The 21,666-nt window shown below is 45.7% G+C and overlaps 1 protein-coding gene across 1 annotated transcript in view; it reads right to left on the reverse strand.

Annotated features, from left to right (window-relative positions):
• Positions 1 to 21,666, reverse strand: part of man1a1 (mannosidase, alpha, class 1A, member 1) — a 557,208-nt gene that overhangs the window by 253,858 nt on the left and 281,684 nt on the right. Inside the window, exon 4 of the mRNA XM_038799696.1 lies at positions 1,232 to 1,312. Within this exon, the coding sequence (XP_038655624.1) occupies positions 1,232 to 1,312 (81 nt within the window). The remainder of the gene's footprint in view (positions 1 to 1,231; positions 1,313 to 21,666) is intronic.

Below are 21,666 nucleotides of genomic sequence, written 5' to 3' on the forward strand. Positions count from 1 at the left end.
TTTACCAAATGTCTTCCAAATGCCTCAGATTTGTTTTGCTGCATGTGGGCATCAATACACAGTATCTGATTTTTTTTTAATACTTCATTGCCAATTCGTTGCCAATTTCAGAGCACATAACCGAGAACAAAATTCAAAGGGCACAAACTGTATTCTTCAGATAACTGATCTCCAAAAGGATTAGAAAACTGTAGTTTGTATTTTAATCAAAATATTTCTAATATCCAAATTTATAGTCATGGCCCTTCAGGGAAATACATTACTGGAATGGCAGCTCCAACTGCAAAAAATAACACCAAGTTTCAAATGTTTTACTTATTGTGATACTTTAATTTTGAGACCTGTCACTTTTATTTTCTGATCTTAAGGGCCTGTTACAACTGTGCAAGTTGGAGATATGTACAACTGGCAAGCTTTGTGCAGCAAGGGAATCTAGGCAAATGAAGTAATTGTGTGCAATTGATTTTGCAAAAAGCCGTTTAGCAAAAAGCAGAAAAAGAACAATTAATTTAGTTAATTCGTAAAAGCACCATTAATATTCCAAAAATATCAAAAAACAATTAAACACTTCAGCACTAAATGTCCAAATGCCTCACGCAAATTAGCAACATAAAAAATTTAAAGTATTAATACAGAGATGTGAGAGCCTTCCTTTAACTACAAGAATGCTGGTCTAACGGAGCTGGAGGTTAATCACAATTTCCTTTTAATTGTTCTCCCTCTTTCTCACCAGCCTCCATGACCTCTCTTCAAAGGCTTTGACTTTAGCCGAGGCACAGTTATCAGAGGTGCTAGAGGAAGGGGGGCTAAAGGTGGTTGTGGGGGAATACCACAGGTAGACCCCAATGATGGCAATTCTCCAGCATAGGTCCTACATACTAATCAAAGTCACAAAGTTCAGGTTAGCCACACACCCCATCAGCAAACGGCTGAGCAACATAGGAACATAGAAATTTGGAGCAGAAGTAGACTTTTTAGGTACAGGTTCCCACTGAAGCATTCAACTATATTATGATGCAATGCAAATTTGACAGAAAGAGGAAGTTTTAGCAGAATGTTTCTTGTATATTTGGGTCATATTCTACAGGGCGAGCTGTAATGGAGAGCAACTGAGATCTTGTTCAAATAACTGGATTAACACCAGCTGCTTTACAAATACTTGTTTGTAGTTGGAGATGAGCAATGAGGAATGCAAACATTTTAAAACTTAAGAATGCTTATTGGTACTCACCTCTTCGCCCGAAAGGTAGAAAGCAGAGAGGAGCCCACCAACAAATCGAATAGTCACTTCAAAAACCGAAACCTCTGCATGCTGAGAGGAAACAAAAACATGGTCAGAATTAAACAATGCACACAGGCTACCTGTTCTACTACCTAACGACGTTCTAAAGTTGCCTCGATTTGAATCAATTCAATTCTTCTGTGCTAACCACAAGGATTATGGCGGTTGTGTTTCTACAATGTGAAATAATTAATAATAATAATAATCATTTATTAGTTCACACGTTTACATTAACACTGCAATGGGTTTACTGTGAAAAGCCCCTAGTCACCACATTCCGGCGCTTGTTCGGGTACACAGAGGGAGAATTCAGAATGTCCAATTCACCTAACAAGCACATCTTCTGGGACTTGTGGGAGGAAACCGAAGCACCCGGAGGAAACCCACGCAGAGACGGGGAGAACGTGCAGACTTCACACAGACAAGCCGGGAATCGACCCGGGTCCCTAGCGCTCTGAAGCAACAGTGCTAACCACTGTGCTACTGTGCTCTCCACAAAAAAAAGACTGAAATAACTACTTGACAGTTGTAGATAGACATTTATCGAATAAACCTGAAATAATAAAGCACCGAAAAATTCAAGTTGGAACTAAAATTTGAACTAAAAACATCTTGTATTTATATAAAATAAAAACTTAAAATGCAGGAAAACCTTAGCAGGCCTGGCCGGTCCTGCGGAGAGAGAAACAGAGTTAACGTTTCACGTGCAATACGATTCTTCTTTAGAAATGGAGAGAGGCAGTAATGTGATTACTTTCAACTATATAAAACCTATCATATGTTGAACTCACTCGAGTTCCAAAAAGAGTCACCTTGGACGCAAAATGTTAACTGTGTTTCTTTCCCCACAGATACTACGGTATTTTGCGTATACTTCTACAGTGTCTTTAAAATAATGAAACGTCCCAAACATTAAAGGAACATTATAAACCAGCTTTGAGGACTTCCGGTGACGACGATGTACTTAGCAGTCACACATCAGGTGGCTCTCCTCCCGTGGATCTGAAAAATAGCCACTTTGTAATGAAAACTCGGCAATTCCTTCCCCAAACCTTCGTAAGACAGGGGAAGAAAGAGAGCAAAACAATGCCTAGAAAAAGCCAGTCTCGGGCGGAACAGAGACAAGGAGTGGAAGGGACCAGGAATGGCAGCAATCGGACGAGCCGACCAGCGCTCGAGGCGGCAGAGTGCAAGTTTCGCCGGAGCGAGGAGGGCAAGGCAGCCACGAACGAACCCCTCCCGCAACGGGGGGAGCAGAGCTGGAAGGCGTGCTTCTCGGATCCGGGCACTGAGGGAACACCAACTGGAGATAAAAGAGGACCATCAGGCCACAGTGAAGGACACAGTGGCCGAAACTCTGGCACAAATACAGCTGGCCCTGAGCAGAGCGGAAAAGAGACTGGCAGCCCAAGAGGCTAACATCAAGGACATGGAGAAAGCTGCAATTGACCAAAGTGATCGGATCGTGGCACTGGAGAAAGAAGTGGGGAGGTTGGTCGCAACGAAGGGCAGCCAGAGAGGTAAAGTCGAGGACCAGGAGAACCGCTCAAGGAGGCAAAACCGGGCGTACCAAAGGGAATTGACGACAGGGTCCTCACGATGCTGGGCAACCTGGGGGAAGGGAGACTTCCCCAACCCACCAGAAATAGACAGGGCTCACCGGTCGCTGCGTCTGAAACCCAAAGCCGGGGAACAACCGAGGGCAGTTATAGCCAAACTGCACCGGTACCAGGACCGGGAAAGAATCCTGCGCTGGCCAGGCAGTCCCAGAACTGCAGCTGGGATGGACACAAAATAAGAATATACCAGGACACTGGAGCTGACTTGGCCAAGCGCCGGGCAAAATTTAACAGGGCGAAAGCAGCACTGTACAAGAACGGCATACGTTTTGGGATGCTGTACCCAGCAAAGCTTTGGGTCACATAACAAGGCAAAGAACACTTTTTAACAGCCCCAGCCGAGGGGGGGGGGGGGGAAATGCAGAAAAGGCATTCAACAGAGTTGAGTGGAAGTACCACATAACCACTGGAGCAGTTCGGGGCTTGGAAAAGGGTTCACCTCCTGGGTGAGGTTTCCGTACAACGCTCCCCTGGCGAGCATATGGACAAACACCACCTTCTCCCAGTACGTCCAGCTGCACAAAGGCACCAGGCAGTGATACCCGCTGTCCCCACTGCTGTTCTCCCTAGCGATCGAACCGCTAGCAATCGCTCTCAAAAATGCAACAAACGGGAGGGGGATCCAAAGAAGAGGCAGAGAACACAGAGACTTACTCGACGCGCATGACCTGCTCCTCTACATCTCTGACCCACAAAGCAGCATGGAAGGATTCATCACGCTCCTGAAAGATTTCAGTGCCTTCTCGGGCTACAAACTCAACATGAGCAAAAGCGAGATCTTCCCCGTGGACCCGCAAGGGGGAGGGGCAGCGCTGGGGGGACTGCCGTTTAAACAAGCCCAACACAAATTCTGCTACCTAGGGAGGATCCAAATCGCTCATGACTGGATGGGGGTTCACAAATAGAACCTGACCAGTCTGACAGAGGAAGTCAAAATTTACCTGCAGATATGGAACGCAGGAACACACTCCCACTCTCCCTGGCAGGGAGAGTGCAGACGATCAAAATGAACATGCTGTGCAGGTACCTCTTCCTACTTAGATCCATTCTGATCTATTTCCAAGGCCTTTTTCAATTCATTGGACAAATTAATTATGGCGTTTGTATTTTGGGGGGGGGGGGTGGAGAATGCTAGAATCCCATGGAAGATCTGAAAGAAAACAAAATCCAGGGGGGTGATCTAGCCCTCCCAAATCCACTGGGCAGCGACAGCAGAAAGAGCGATGGGATGGATAAAGGAGCCAGAAGCTGAGTGGGTGCGTGTGGAGGAGGCCTCCCGCATGGGGACCTCGTTCCGGGCCCTCGCCGTGGCAGCATTCGCATCCCTACCCAAAAAACACACAAGCAGCCCAGTGGTGGTAGCCCCCCTCCAGACCTGGAACCAACTACGGCAATTCGGCCTCACTGAAATGTCCGACAAACCACCAATCTGCAATAATCACAGGTTCACAGCAGCACTCACTGAAGTCACCTTTAAAAGGTGGAGACAGAACAGAGGGACACTGACAGTCAGGGACCTATACACTGATGGCAGGGTCACAACATTGGATGAACTGTCGGAGAGATTCCAGCTAGCTAAGGGCAACAAACCTAAATACCTGCAGCTTAAAACCTCAAGGACATACCCGCGACCGTGACGGACGATACTAGAATAACTACTAGACGGTGACATTCTCGGCAGAGGGAACCGTAGCGACATGTCAGAACGACTGATAGAGAGGGACGACACTGTACTGTATGCGACAAGGAGGAAATGGGAGGAAGACTTGGGGTTCAAAATCGGGTAGGGACTCTGGAGCGAAGCGCTACATAGGTTCAACTCCACGTCCACGTGGTAAGATTCAACCTAACGCAACTAAAAGTGGTACACAGAGCCCAATTAACAAGAACCCGAATGAGTAGGTTCTTCCCGGAGGTGGAGGACAGATGTGAACCGTGTCAAGGAGGCACGGCCAATCACGCCCACATGTTCTGGTCTTGCCCCAGACTTGCTGGGTACTGGACAGCCTTCTTCGAGACAATATCCAAAGTGGTGGGAACGAGGGTGGAGCCATGCCAGAAAGTGGCGGCGTTCGGGGTACCAGATCAGTCAGATTGCTTAATGGGGAGGAGGGTGGATTCCCTTGCTTTTGCCTCCCTGATCGCCTGCTGTAGAATTCTGCTCAGCTGGCGGTCAGCAGCAGCACCTGAAGCTGCAGACTGGCTGTCCGCCCTATCGGAATTTCTCCAAATGGTTTGTTTGTGGCCAACAAACAAATAAACAAGTAGCTAAGAGTCAGGGGAAAGTAGCCAGGACATGATGGAAGACAGGGAAAGGAGGGGGGAGAGCAAGAGGGTGTGGCCAAACCCAGTAGGAAAGAAAGGGGAGTAGCAGAGAAGGGGGTGGGAGAGGAGGAAATGAAGGAAGGAGAACAACAGAGGGAAGCCAGAAGGGAGGAAAGAGGGAACACAAACTGGAGGGGGGGGTGGGGGGGGGGGGGGGGGGGGGGGGGGGGGGAAGCACAGGAAACGACCACAACAAGGCGAAAGAGAGAAAGAAAGAACAGGAAGAGGGAACGCTGTAAAAAAAAAATTTTAATGACCGAGATGCAAGTGACATCTGGGGCACCACCAAAGTGCCCCCTCCACCTAGTTTTGGTTTACTTGTTCTGTACAAAAAAAAGAGAAGTGGGGGGGGGGGGGGGAGCCTTTTCTGCTATGTCTCCTTCCTTCCCTATGTATGGTATGCATTGTTTGTACAGCATGCGAGAAACAATACTTTTCACTGTATACTAATACATGTGACAATAATAAATCAAAACAAAATATTTTAATGTACGTATTAATTCTCAAAAGGAATTAGTCAATGCATATGGACTTGACTTCATGTAGAACCCTAATTTCAAATTATCTGAGAAATAACCAATACTGTTTTTACTTTGAGGTACACCCTTTTTGAGAGCAAAATTTAAGAAAAAAATTTAAATATTTCACATTTCTAGGTCTCGATTAGGCCGTCTCATTATCTTCTGTCAGTCAGTAGGTGTATTGCAAAATTCTTTACTTTGTTTAAAAACAAAAATCACAATCACTAATAATAGTAGACTGAACCAAGGGAATCCCTCTTGGAGTAACAGGAGAAAATCTCCGCAGCATTTAATTGCTGCTTATAAACACCCGTGATTACGACTGGATCAATGCGATCCATTTTTCTGAAGGCTTAAAAGCTCACTTTGAAAGGAGAGATACAGCCCAGCGTAAGCGATATTATTATTTTACATTCATACTTGCATAGAACATAAAAATAAATGTAATTTAATGTTATTTCAGGTTGTCCGAGATTTTCACCATGCTCAGAGACATTAAATTTGATGACATGTCATTCTGAACCAACCACCATTACAGCACTTCATGGATTATTTTTAAAAAGGAAAGCTTCTCACCCTTCTGGGGAATTTATAAACAACGTCCAACACCCTTCCCAAGTTAAATTTCAACCCCAAATCAAACAACTTTAAGTAGAATACAGAGCATAACCTATTTAAAAAGCACAATTAGATCATATTTTGTTTTTTTTTTATAAACGCATTTTATTCAAACTTGTATCAAAGTAAGTGACAGCAAATTAACACCCTGGGAGACATTTTTCCCAACAATCAACTATACAGTTTGTACAGATTTTTCTCCTTTTTCACCCCCCCACCATCACCCCCCCCCCCCCCCCCCCCCCTCCCCCACCATCACCCCCCCACACCGCCCTGCGACGAACAGCTCCTCAAACACGGTCACAAACATCTCCCACCTTTTCTCAAACTCCCCTGCTGAGCCCCTTAACTCATACTTTATCTTCTCGAACCACAGGAAGTCATACAGGTCACCCAACCATGCTGCTACCCCCGGTGGCGATGCCGACCGCCACCCCAGCAAAATTCGTCGCCATGCAATTAGAGAGGCGAAGGCCAAGACATCGGCCTTCCTCCTCTCCATGAGCTCCACCTTCTCTGAAACCCCAAATATCACCACCGGTCTGGGTCCACTCCCTCCTCCACTATCCTGGCGAAGACTGCGAACACTCCCGCCCAGAATTTTCCCAATTTTTCACAACCCCAAAACATATGCGCATGATTCGCTGGCCCCCGCCCACACCCCTCACACTCATCTGCTACCCCCCGAAAGAACCCACTCATTCTCACCAGAGTCATATGCACCCTGTGCACCACCTTAAACTGTAGCAGGCTCACCCTTGCACAAGATGAGGTGCCGTTTACCCTTCGCAGTGCCTCACTCCATACTCCCCAATTGATCTCCATTCCCAACTCCGCTTCCTGTTTCTCTTTGATCTTCACCACCCGCTCGCCTCCCTGCTCCCCAAGCCACTTATATATATCCCCAATTCTTCCCTCCCCTTCCACATCCAGAAGCAGCAGTCACTCCAGCAGGGTGTATCCCGGCAATCTAGGGAACCCCTTCCAGACCTTTCCTGCAAAGTCCCTAACCTGTAGATACCTGAAATCACTACCCGTCGGCATCTCCAACCTCTCCCTTAGCTCCTCCAGACTGGCGAACCCTTCCTCCAAATACAAATCCCTCACCTTCACCAGCCCCACTTCTCTCCACCTCCTGTATACACTATCCATCCCCCCCCCCCCCCCCCCCCGGGCTCAAACCCATGATTCTCGCACAGCGGTGTTAGCACCGACATCACTTCCACCCTAAAATGCCTCCTCAGCTGATTCCATATCTTCACCGTGGACTGCATTGGGCTCCTTGAATACCTACTCGGAGCCATTGGCAATGCTGCCATCACCATAACCCTCAAATTAAACCTCTTACAAGACTCCTCCTCCATTCTAACCCACTCTACCCCTTCTCCTTCCCACCACCGCCGCACCTTGTCCACCCAATAATAATGAAGCAAGTTTGGCAACGCCAACCCCCCATGCTGCCCCAATTAGATCATATTAAAGGAATCGCGGTAAGCACCACAAATTTTTCTCATTTGCAGAGAATCACAGATTTTTAAAGAATTTTTACTTCATTTTGCTCTTTTTTTATTCTCCCATTCCCAGAGCTGATTGCAGACAGCCAACAGGTTCCCATGACTTGAAAATGTGAAAAGGAGAATATACTGACACCAAGGACGGTCTTAACCCATGACTGAAATCAGTGTCATTGAGACTATGCAAACCATCAAAGCTGGCTGTGAACAATCAGGGGAGGGCTTCCACTACGAAGAGGTACTCGGCGAGGCTGAGAGTTACGTATATCTCGAAAGAATATTTTTTGATACATCGGAGGAGGCAGAGGCTTTCGTCAAGGATCAAGGACTGGGACTTAAATATAAAGTGTTTTAAAGGGTTTGAATGGGACTTTAATGGGTGTGAATGGAAAGGGTTTGCTTGAGGATGTTTCAGTATTTTGTACGTATTTTTGGTTATTTGAGGTTTCTTGTTCTGTATTGGAGGGGGCGGAGAGTGTCCAGTATTTATGTTGTTTGGGGAAGGGGGGGGGGGGGGGTATTGTAGTTGGTGATAATGGCTAAGACAGCAATGTGGATAATACATGGTGGGACGTTGAGAATTGCAAGAGCATTGGTTTTGGTTACTCCTTTGCAGCAAGTGGGAGCTTCTCTTCTTCTTTGCTCCTGTGGTGTGGACCGTGGCGGAGGCTACCTCACAAGCAGTTAGGTCTTAGCTAGTGAGCGGGAGTGAGGTGGGGCGAGGGGCTGTGACTGTTGGCATGGGTTTTAATGAGCCAGTGTGGTGCTTTTGCAGGAGACCCACCTGTGGGTGAGGGATCAGATTCGGCTCCGGGAGGCCTGGGTGAACGGGGCGTTCTGCTTGGGTTTTGATAGCAGGGCAGGAGAATGGCACTTTTAATTAACAACAGGGTCTGTTTTCTAGCGGGACGGATTGAGGCAGATAAACTTGGAGGGCAGGATCTAGTCAATCAGGAATCAGTGTCTGCCAGTTTTTCTTCCTAAATTTGTTTTTGGATTAACAAAGAATTTTAATGGCCTTGAGGCTACTTGATTCTCTTGTGTTCAGAGATTTAAAAAAAATATTTTTATTCTCCCTTTTCACATTTTCTCCCAAATTTACACCCACCAACAAAAAACAATAAGCAGTTACAAATATAATGTCAATCCCCTATCAACAACAACAATCCCATCCTCTCACCAACCCCCAAACACTGCCCGCATGTTAACATAAACAAATAACAAAAAGGAATCAGGAGTCACCCATAGCCACCATTAACACTTACAGTCGCCCCAACCAACCCACTAATGTTCAATGTTATCCAATTCTTGAAAGTGCATAATGGATAACGCGCATCAAATGTAGAACTCCTCCATCCTTCCCCTCAGTTCAAACTTAACCTTCTCAATATTCAAGAATTCCAACAGGTCCCCCTGCCACGCCAGGGCACAGGGTGGACAGGCTGTTCTCCATCGCAACAGGATCAGCCTTTTGGCGATCAACGAGGCGAAGGCTACAACATCTGCCTCCATACCCATTTCCAACCCTGGCTGGTCCGACACCCCGAATATGGCCTCCTGTGGGCCCAGGTCCAGTTTCACGTACGCCACTTTAGAAATTACTCTTAAAAACCTCCTTCTAGTAATCCTCCAACTTTGCTCACGACTTTGCTCAGGATCAAAACATAAGAATGTGATATGCAGGGCCCAGCCCCCGCAACCTTCACACACATCTTCTACTCCCTCAAAGAGCAGGCTCATCCAAGCCCTTGTGAGGTGTGCTCTATTATATCACCTTCAGCTGTATCAGCCCCAACCTTGTGCACGAGGTGTTCACTCTCCTCAGCACATCACACCAGAACCCCTCCTCCATACCTTCTCCCAACTCTCCCTCCCACTTTGCTTTTATCCCTTCCAGTGGTGCCTTCTCCTCTTCCAAAATAGCCCCAAAAACCGCCCACACTACCCCCTTCTCCAGTCCCCCTGTCGTCAGCACGTTCTCCAGCAACGTGGGGGCCGGCTCCACAGGGAAGCTCTGTATCTCCTTCCTGGCAAAATCTCAAACCTGCATGTATCTAAACATTTCCCCCTGCTCCAGTCCTAAATGTTTTTCTTTTTTCTTTAGGGGGTCGAGAAGTTGATATCATCCGTTATATGGAGGGTCAAGACCTCAAGGAACCTTAGGCAGGAATAGACAGTTGGGGGGCCGTCGCCGAACCTCATGTTATATTGTTGGGCAGCTAATGTAGAGAAGGTGTTGAGTTTGGTGTAGTGATCCAGGGATAAGTGGATGGAAATAGAATCGAGGCCATTGGTGAAGGCCTCACTCCCGTTTTCACCGACAAAGTATTTGTCAAATCCATGGAGACAATTTCAACAACTTTTTAAACTGGTGTCAGTATCAAAGCTGGCTCCCATCTATGCTAACCATCTGTTCAAATCGGTGAGTTTGGTGAGGTGGGAGGGAAGGGGCTGGACAATGGGCAATTTGTTCCTGGAGGGGCAGTTTGCCAGTCTGGAGGAATTGGCAAAACGTTTGGGCTCTCAGGTTCAGAATCATTCAGATATCTTCAAGTTTGCAACTCGGATTTTCCTGACATTCCCCGTGGCAACACCAACATCCTTAATTGAGAGGGTTCTTTCACTTGCTGAGTCGAGGAAGGGGACACTGCCGGTATTTATGGACAGATTTTGTCAGAAGACTTGGTGTCAGTGGAGGGGGTTAAGGAGGGGGAGCTGGGGCCCATATTGGATGATGAAGGTGAGGCCCTTCACAGGGTGACCTCCACGTCCTCGTCCACGAGGCTTGGTCTGACCCAAATTAAGGTCGTTTTTAGGGTGTACCAAGTCCAGAATGAGTCGTTTCTTTTTAGGGGTGGAGGACAGCTGCGAACACTGTTCAGATCTGGCTAACCATGCGCACATGTTCTGGTTCTGTCTTAAGCTTGTGGCTTCTTTAGCACCATGTTGATGATTCTGAATATCGAGCTGGAGCCCTGTACTTTAGTGGCCATATTTGGGGTGTCAGTCTCGCTGATTGCCCTGAAGCGAGCACTGCTGGGGTGGAGGTCTCCATCTCCGCCCATGCTTTGGTGTGGCTGGGGGATCTGATGGAGCTTTTGTACCTCAAGAAGGTTAAGTGCACTATGAGGGGAGCAGTTGAGGAGTTCTAGCCAAGATAGTAGCCTTTTATTGTTTATTTCAAGGAATTGGTCACCATTAGTTGTTCGGGTGGGGGTGGAATTTAGGTTTTGAGGGGCTGTTCTATTTTTCTGTTTTTTATGGTTGGTAAATTTATTTATTTTTCTGTTTTATAAATTAAAACATGTCAATACAAATAAGTATGTTTTAAATCAGTCACAAACTGGCAAGCAGAAGCAACTCAGCCTCTTCTAGTCAACATTCTTAATTTCCACATACTAGTCAAGGTGTTTAATGGTATTTAAGGGAAACTACAAAGGTCTAGAATTTGCTGAGAAAGTAAGAGCAAGCTTACAGTAATAGGAGGAAAAAACCTCCAGCAATTTGTGGCGAGGAAGAGATACACCATAAGCTGCAAATCGCAACAAATTACTGGAGAATCTGAGGCAAGCTGTCATTTGTAACTTGCCCCAAAAGTCAGCACTGGAATTTAAAGACTTAAATATTTACGGTTGAGAGGTGAAAGGTGAGGGAAATAATCCAATTCACAGGGTTTATCAAAATATCCTACTCCACTGGGTAAATGTTTTATGATCAAAGCAATAAAAGTAAATTTAACTTGTGACCATGGTATGTGTAATACGTATATTTACTCCCATGTTTCTCAGCTTTCTGCCATCTTATTAGGCGGAGGGGCCATTAAGGAGGGGTTTAGAAAGCAACATGAATTTTAATTAAATTTCAGAAATCCAGTGACAGGGTGGCTCATGTGGCAACAGTAAATTGTTATTCTTCTGGACTAAACAATGGATAAAATTAAACCTGTGGTGACCAAACCTGGCCTAGTTTTAGGACCAATTAAATTGGATATTTTAAATTAAAGAACTGGGCACTTTAAATCAAACTGCAGTCAAACATCAGGCAGGATGGCAATTCGGACTTGGCCAAATTCAAATACACAACCCACAAACAGACTGCCAGAACATGTCTGGGCCTGCCCCGTCAATCACCAATCAAGAGATCATTGATCCTATTGATGTGCAGCGATTTGTTTTGGGTAACCCAGACCGAGCCAGACTCTCGGGCACCCAGCGTTCCCACCTCACCACCACAGATGGGCACCTGGGATCGGCCTTCAGTGTCCTGAAAAACGGTCATCTACTAATTCATTGGGTGTTGGGATGCCTTCCTGAGGCCTCATGGGTAGAAAGCCAGAGATGCTTCTGGAAAGGCGCCAAGGGAGAGGGATAAGGGTAGACGCCCAAGACACATCAGGAGCAAAGACACCACGTGGGAAGTGACCTTGACCATCCGTACGACTGACCAGAGTAGAAGGGAAGGAAGGAAGCTGCCAACGAGATACACCTATGTGATGAAAGGTAAGAGAATAGGGCCCACCGTTCAAACAAAGCCATCTTTTCGGTGAGTATAAACAAATCTTGGGTATCTCTAGTATTTTGTTTGGGTTAACCAAGGGTTAACTTTTTTGTTGTCAAATAAAATTGATTTGGTTTTACACTCGAGTTGTGGGTTCAAGATTTGTCCGCAAAATCCAGGTTAATACCCAGAGCAGTTTTGAAGAAAAATGTTTTTGATAACTGTAGGCTGCACGGTAGCACAGTGGTTAGCACTGTGGCTTAACAGTGCCAGGGTCCCAGGTTCGATTCTCGGCTGTGTCTCTGTGTGCAGCTATATGCGCGATCATCCTGGAGATCCTCTCCACTTTGAGCCAGCAATTTACGGTGTCGATAGTAGCCATGATGTGGAGATGCCGGCGTTGGACTGGGGTTTGCACAGTAAGAAGTCTTACAACACCAGGTTAAAGTCCAACAGGTTTGTTTCAAACACTAGCTTTCGGAGCACTGCTCCTTCCTCAGGTGAAGGAATATTATTCGTATTATATTATAATATTATTATATTATATTATATTAAAATTATGTGTATTCGGGTATCACTGCACAGATAATCCGGATACATGCTCCTGATAATTAATTCTGATATTTTTTAATATATTTAAGCAAGACTAAAACATGTCTGTTTTGATTTTTTTTCAGTTATGAATGCTAAACTAGTCTGTTTTGGATCTGCTGATAAATGCCCAGAGTCCACTGATTGCCTCATACTGATCTTCAGTGCCTCACTTATATGCCTTCCAGTGTGACTTTGTATTCTTAGCATCTTCTTGTCCTTTGAATTCTTTTAGACTGTCTGACACATCTCTCCCTAAGCAACATGGGAGCAAGAGTAGGCCATTCTGCCCCTGATGGCTGATCTACCTCAATGTCATCTTCCAGCAATGTATCCCTTGACGTCATTGGTATCTAGAAATTGTATCGATCTCTGCCCAGTAATTGAGCCTCCACAGTCCTCTGAGGTCGAGATTCACCACCCTATGATGGAAGAAATTACTAATTTATATCAGAACAATGAGCCATAAAATTCTCAAAATGGCAATGAGTGGCGGATTGCCATTCCTTGCCCAATTGTCTTGGTGGATTTTCTTTCGTGCATGTTTTGCCCGATCTGCTGACTCAGGCCAGGAGAAATTGAGGCAGTGCAACGTGCCCTCAAGGGCCAGCATTGCACTCCAGCTCCTTCAAAGTGAAGGATATGCCACCTTTTTAAAAAAAAAATGGCACTAGCTGTCGCAAAACAAGTAAGTTAAAGTTTCCACTAAAATTGACATGCCAGGGAGAAGGCAGGCGGAAAGGATTTGAGGAGTGAGTGGGGAAGTGTTGTGGAGGGGATGGGGGGGGGGGTGGTTCGATCTTGAGGGGGGCCAGGCTGGACCTTGTGGGTTGGGTCTGGAGGTGGAATTCGGAGGGATTCCCCAGCACATTGTTGGAGTACCCACCCCAATCCAACACAGGGAAATTCAAATGTTACAAGCCATTAATTCTGTTATTATCAGCTGTGCTTGGGGAAGGCCTGTCACATGTCTTCCCTCGTAAGAAGTAATCATTCAGAATATTAACTCAGATGTTCATTCTCTGTTTCTACAGTATTTGTATCTTTATTGATCTCATCTCTTTGAATTTACTAAAGAACTGAAAGAAGTTCTGACTGTACGTTTTGTGTCTATGCTTTCTTTTTAGGACTGAAATCCTCTGACCACCCTTTACCAAAATACCTTTGTGAATTTGTCTGCTTTTCTCCTTGCAGAGTTTTTACATAAATATTTTCCCTTATTTCACTTCCCATTTGTTAATCTATTTAGGTCACATTTGCTAATTCCAGGTATGTTACTGCCTGCATGTTCAAATTATGCCTATAAATCTGTTCCACTAATTTTATAGAATATCCCCATAAAATTGCCTAACTTACCCAGGATTAAATACCTGTCACCTGTCCCTTCATTTAAAAAAATATTCAAGATCATGCTGAGCATGATGATTGGTTTCCCAAGGATACTATGACTTCCATTTTTTTTTTTTTTATAAATGTTTTTATTCAGTTTTCGTATTTTATATTGAACAAATTACAAATTGTTAGGAGAGAGAAAAAAAAAACAAACAAAAACAAACACGCAAAAATTAACATACATATTTACAGGTAAGCATCTTCGTAGTAGTAACTGCGCCCCCCCCCCCCCCCCCCCCCTCAACATGTTTATTTAGCTTGGTTTTGGGCCTTAGCTAGCCATCGAACCCCCGTAACGAACCTGTAGCCCCCCCCCCCTCCCGCTACCTTCCCCCGACTATTCTTCCTCTTGTACATTGGCCACAAATAGGTCCCGGAACAGTTGCATGAATGGCTCCCACGTTCTGTGGAAGCCGTCGTCCGACCCTCGGATGGCAAATTTGATTTTCTCCATTTGGAGAGATTCCGAGAGGTCGGACAGCCAGTCCGCAGCTCTGGGCGGTGCTGCTGACCGCCAGCCAAACAGGATTCTACGGCGGGCGATCAGGGAGGCAAAGGCAAGGGCATCCGCCCTCCTCCCCAGGAATAGATCTGGCTGTTCTGAAACCCCGAAGACCGCCACTATCGGGCATGGCTCCACCCTCACTCCCACCACTTTGGACATTACCTCGAAGAAGGCTGTCCAGTACTCCACGAGTCTGGGGCAGGACCAGAACATGTGGGCGTGGTTGGCCGGGCCTCTTTGGCACCGTTCACATCTGTCTTCCACCTCCGGGAAGAACCTACTCATACGGGTTCTTGTTAAGTGGGCTCTGTGTACCACTTTTAGTTGCGTCAGGCTGAGCCTTGCGCACGTGGAGGTGGAGTTGACCCTATGCAGTGCTTCGCTCCAGAGTCCCCACCCGATCTCCATCCCCAGGTCGTCCTCCCATTTCCTCCTTGTTGCGTCCAGTACGGTGTCGTCCCTATCTACCAGTCGGTCATACATGTCACTACAGTTCCCTTTCTCTAGGATACTTGCGTCCAGTAGGTCTTCCAGTAGTGTCTGTCGTGGCGGTTGTGGGTACGTCCTTGTCTCCTTTCGTAGGAAGTTTTTGAGCTGCAGGTACCGTAGCTCGTTCCCCCCAGCTAGCTGAAATTTCTCTGTCAGTTCGTCCAGTGTTGCGATCCTGTCGTCCGTGTATAGGTCCCTGACTGTCAGTGTCCCCCCGTCCTGCCTCCACCTTTTGAAGGTGGCGTCGGTCAGTGCTGGTTTGAACCTATGGTTGTTGCAGATGGGAGCCCTGTTCGACATTTTGGTCAGGCCAAGTTGCTGCCGCAGTTGGTTCCAGGATTGGAGGGTGGCTGTCACCACTGGGCTGCTGGAGTGTTTTTTGGGTGGGGATGGGAGTGCTGCCGTGGCGAGGGCCCGGAGGGAGGTTCCCATGCAGGAGGCCTCCTCCGCACGCACCCACTCAGCTTCTGGCTCCTGGATCCATCCCCTTACTCGCTCGGCTGTTGCTGCCCAGTGGTAGAATTGTAGATTCGGGAGGGCTAACCCTCCCCTGGTTTTTGTTTTTTGTAAGACCTTCTTTGGGATCCTAGCATTTTTACCCCCCCATACGAACGCCATGATGAGTTTGTCCAGCGCTTTGAAAAAGGCCTTGGGGATGTAGATCGGAATGGATCTAAACAGGAAGAGGAACCTGGGCAGTACGTTCATTTTGATCGTCTGAACTCTCCCCGCGAGGGAGAGCGGGAGTGTGTTCCATCTTTGCAGGTCCTTTTTAACTTCCTCCGTCAGGCTGGTGAGGTTCCATTTGTGGATCCCTTTCCAGTCATGGGCTATTTGGATCCCCAGGTAGCGGAATTTATGTCGGGCTTGTTTGAACGGCAGCCCCTTTAGTGCTGCCCCCCCCCCCCTTGCGGGTGTAATGGGAAGATCTCACTTTTGCTCATGTTGAGTTTGTAGCCCGAGAAGGCTCCAAACTCTTTCAGGAGCGCGATGATTCCGTCCATGCTGCTTTGTGGGTCCGAGATATAGAGGAGCAGATCATCCGCATAGAGTGAGACTCTGTGCTCTCTACCTCCCCTTCGGATCCCCCTCCAATTTTTTGCTGCCCTGAGCGCGATTGCTAGCGGTTCGATTGCTAGTGCGAACAGCAGCGGGGACAGTGGGCATCCTTGTCTGGTGCCCCTGTGCAGCTGGAAGTATTGGGAGTTGGTATTGTTGGTCTGTACACTCGCCATGGGAGCGTTGTACAGGAGCTTTACCCAAGCTGTGAACCCTGTTCCAAGCCCAAACCGCTCCAGTACCTCTATGAGGTATATCCATTCGACTCTGTCGAAGGCCTTTTCTGCGTCCAGGGAGACGATCACCTCTTGTGTTCTCTCCCCGGAGGGGGTCATTATCACGTTCAGCAGGCGCCTGATGTTCGCGGCCAGCTGTCTACCTTTGACAAAGCCCGTCTGGTCCTCTGTGACCACCTCAGGTACACAGTCTTCTAGCCTTTTGGCTAGGATTTTGGCCAGTATTTTGGCGTCTGCATTCAGCAGAGATATGGGTCTGTATGACCCACATTCCGTTGGGTCTTTGTCTTTCTTAGGTATCAGCGAGATTGAGGCCTGTGCTAACGTGGGTGGCAACGTGCCCCTAGCTAGCGAGTCTGTGAACATCTCCCGCATGTGTGGGGCCAGCGCTGTCGCAAATTTTTTGTAGAAGTCCGCCGGGAATCCGTCCGGTCCCGGCGCCTTCCCCGCCTGCATGGAGCTAATGCTCTCCATGATCTCTCCCAGTGCTAGTGGTGCTTCCAGATCCCGTTTTCTGCCCTCTCCCACAACTGGTATGTTCAGTCCGTCAAGAAACCGGTTCATCCCAGCCTTCCCCGTTGGGGGCTCTGAGGTGTACAGCTCTTGGTAGAAGGCCTTGAAGGTTTTGTTAATCTTCTCTGGTTCTGTTTCCAACGTGCCTCTGGTATCTCTGATTTGCGCAATTTCTCTGCTGGCTGCCTGCTTACTATGACTTCCATTGTCTGCCTGTTGCCTGGTTCACTTACATAACGACGTTTAGATCGACAGTACCCCATGTGATTTCTTTAATGTACTGGGTCCTGAAACAGTCATGCACCAAAATTTAACAGCTTGAACTCTAATTCCGCTTTAGTTTTCCCAATTTGTATCTGGTTGATGGAAGTCACCCATCAAAATAACTGTTCTTCCTGAATAGACACCATTAAATGACAACACCTGTAAAATAAATTGGGAATTTTAAAAAAATTTGTTTTCTCAATATTTAATAGGATCAAGGGGGTTCCATTCATTGCTTTTCCTTCTTGCCTGGATTTGTGAAGAGGAAGACATTTTAATGTTTTTAGATATCATTGTCAATGATTTTCTTATTCTGTTAGCGTTTATTCATTCAATAAAATATATTAATCTGTTTAGTGGACATTTTAATTTACCTTCCAACATTGCAGCACCCGAACCCAAAATATTAATTATTTTATAAAAATGTGAAAAATTATACATCATAAAATGTACAACATTGTGGCTTATTAACCTGACAATCCTGTTCTTTCCTTATATCAGAATTACACGTGTCCCTCAAATATTTATAGTACTATTGGACATTAAATAAAATCCTTACATGTGAACATTCATTTAATTTGGGTATTGCTCAAAGTCTGGTGAGATATTCATTCTGTTGCTACCCAACAGGTAAAAATTACTTTCCTCCATTTGTTGTGCAAGTTTTTCTGATATAAAGCACCTGAAAGGACCAAAATGCGCTCTATTTTCTAATATTCTAGCTCCTGTTAGTCATGAATGAAGTGTCTCTCACAAGAATGAAGAGGGCCCCATTAAGATTTACATCTGCTAAGTTAACCCATACCTTAAAATTATTCAAGATGGCATTTGTCATCGAAATACATGCTGAAATCTAGTTCATACAGTTGACAGAACACATATCAATGGCAAATTTCCAAAATATAAGACCATTTATAAGGCTGATAAACTTAAAATATAGCTCTATTTCATGATAACCTTCCATTTTGTAGTCATGCAATACACATTCTTTCTTCATGAATAATTCATAATTCAAAACCAGCTATAGGAAGCAAAATCAAAATGATACTAAATCAAACCCAAAGTTCAGGGTACAAATAATTATTTGGATTACAAACCTTGCTGAACACCATATTTTTGTGGTGTTGAGACAATGGAGACAATTCACAGCTCTTTAACCTGGGGCTACTCCCATCTCTGGATCTGTAAAGATTTGATTACCTGCAAATGCTCGCTTTCTAAGCATTGTCTGGCATCTTTGAATGTGTTTATATATATGTTTCTGGAACACACTTCTTGATTCACCTGAGGAAGGAGCAGTGCTCCGACAGCTAGTGTTTGAAACAAACCTGTTGGACTTTAACCTGGTGTTGTAAGACTTCTTACTGTGCTCACCCCAGTCCAACGCCGGCATCTCCACATCACCTTTAGTTCTAGCTATTCTGGAAAAATAGTCAAACATCCCAAGATGTCTCACGGGAAAGTTATCCAACAACGTTTGACAGCAGCAACTTAAGGAGAACGTCTGCTCAAAGAGGCAAGTTTCAAGGAGATCTTGGAGGAGCGAAAGGTGGAGACATTTCGGGAGGAATTCCAGAACTTAGGGCAATGGTTGCTGAAGGCACAGCCACCAATGGCAGCACAACAAAAGTTGCATCTTTTTAAAACCTTAAGAGCTTAAAGATTGTCCTTGTTCATATTGCAAAACTAAATATATCAGCATGATTTCAAGTAAATAATCTAGCGGAGAAAAAACAAGAACAACTTCCTCAAAAAAAAACGAAGCAACTAAGTTCAATGCTAAGCACATTGCAGGAGTTTTCCTTCATCCAGTATACTGGAAAATAACCAACTTTATTTCAACGGTATTCGTTCCATATAATAACTTACAGTAGTAACACCAGAATTCATTTCCAATGGGTCGGAAATAGTGAAACAGATCTAATACATGATCAATGTCTGAATTACAAGTGAATTGCCTCAAGTATACTACTCCCCTCAACCAGTAGAAATACTGGGAAGAGAAGAAATCAGCAAAACCCACTTTGTTCACTATTTCCAGCAGCTGGAAAATAGAATTCAATTTTGAAATATAATTAACATTTTATCATTTACCACTCTAAGTTTAAAAAAATATATTGACCCATTTTACCTACGCGCTCCTGATGAGGAGCCTGGGCTGTCGGAAATGCATCAATAAAGCGTGACCACGAATTCCCAAAAAGGTGCTGCCAGCAGGAGAGGTCATGTGTTAGAATCGCACATTTGGGGAAAATGTTCACTCCAGCTTTATCAGAGGCTGGCTTGTAACTGTCAGTTGAGTCTCCAAATTCAGCATCAGTATTCAGACAGTATTTTTGCAGTATAATTCAGTAAGACTAAAAGGACATGGGTACAAAAACTCAACTAAATGGCAACAAAACAGATTAACTGATCAGTATTGGATTGATTTTTTGAATTAGTTCATCCATGTAGAAATAGAGACCATTATTTACCAATTTGGACATGAAGGGACACTGTTAATTTTTTAGCTTTCCACCCTCTCAGTTGTTCAAACAGCAAGCTTTCGGCTGACATGGTATACAATGAAATTCAATTACTTGCTTCACTCATCATCCATTTCGAGCATTCTCTTTCTGACTGCCCTAATCTACATCCATCTAATTCCCTACAGGTCACATGGTCATACTTATGGAGGTGGACTTGATTTGCACCTGCACTGGAGCAGGGTCTAAACACACCTGCAAGCCTGACTTCACAGATATTGGGGGCCTTTTTGTGAATGGCGACCCGATCTCAAATTTACTGTAAAGGGAGCCCCCCCCCCCCCCCCCCCCCCCCCCCCCCCCCCCTCCCAGAAACAATGGAATGGGGCCAATGGGTCTCTCTTCTGACTGCCCCAACATCCCCCCCCCCCCTCCTGAGGTGAGCGACACCCCACTATGGGGCTGGCAGATGCTTCCCCACGCTCCTTCAGGACCCACCCCCTACCTTAAGGATCCCACTCCTTGGCTGTGCCAACCTGGTTCTGCCCCCTAGCAGTTCCATGTTGGCAATGTCAGGGTTCCAGCCTTCACATTTAATCTGTGATGGTGAAATCTAATCTAATCCTTCCGGCTTTACACTCTGCAGGGGGAAAACCGGGTGCCGAGAGAATTGGGCATTCAGAATGTCCCAGCCTATTTAAATGACAATTTAAATATGCTAATGGCTATGAACCATTATGTCAGCTGCAGCATGCTTAAAGCATTACGCAAGGTTTGACGCCCAATGCAAATGCCATTTAGGGGTTCTCCCACAAGTCTCCTAACATGGCGGGATTTGCGCTGGGTGCAACATGGCAACTTCCCTTGTTTCTTTCAATTCTTCTCAATGCCTTTTGCATCTCCAACCGGCTATTATCCCTTGGGCTTTATACCTGTTGTCTGCTCCCAAAGCTATGCCACCTTTCCTGGAACTTTGAATCCATCTAATCAAATTTCCACCTGGCCACGGTACCAAAATATCTCTGAGCAAAGTCAAGAATGACACCCAATACAAATGTGACAAACTACTGTGTCTGGTTCTTCTCAACTTGTCTGCAGCCTTAAACATGGCTGATTACACATCTTTCTGCAACACCGTTTTACTGTTGCCCAGTTGGGTGGAATTGCTATCACCTGGTTCTTATCCATCCCAGTCCCCACCATTACCTCTGCTTCCCCAAAGAATCTACACTGGCCTTCTCCTATTTCTTATCTACAAGCTGCCTCTTGGTGATATTATCTGAAAACACAATGTTACTTTTCCATGTGTACACAACAACAAACTCAATTTCAATACCACTTTGCTCAACTCGGAGCGAGATGAGGAGAAACTTCTTCACTCAGAATTGTTGAGATTTGGAATGTGCTGCCTGGGAGTGTTGGAGGCAGATTCCATTGGAAGTTGCAAAAGAAAGCGGGATACATATTTGAAAGTGATTAATTTAGAGGGCTGGAGAATGAGACTAGGTGATGTGCACACGTGGGTCGAATGGCCTCCTGTGCTGTAAATAACAAAACAAAACCTAATACTGAATGAGTAGGAATGTCCTCCAATTAAAATTGGAAAGAGCAAAGACATTTCTTCGGTACTTAACCACCAGCTCCATCCCTCTCACTGCCAACTGGCAGAGGTTCAAACAGAATATTCACAATCTTGGTATTATATCTGATCCCAGCATGAGATTCTGCCCACAAATCTGTACCATCACAAAATTACTTATTTCTACCTGCATAATA

Source organism: Scyliorhinus canicula, chromosome 6 (genome assembly GCF_902713615.1).
Source record: "Scyliorhinus canicula chromosome 6, sScyCan1.1, whole genome shotgun sequence".
Taxonomy (NCBI): domain Eukaryota; kingdom Metazoa; phylum Chordata; class Chondrichthyes; order Carcharhiniformes; family Scyliorhinidae; genus Scyliorhinus; species Scyliorhinus canicula.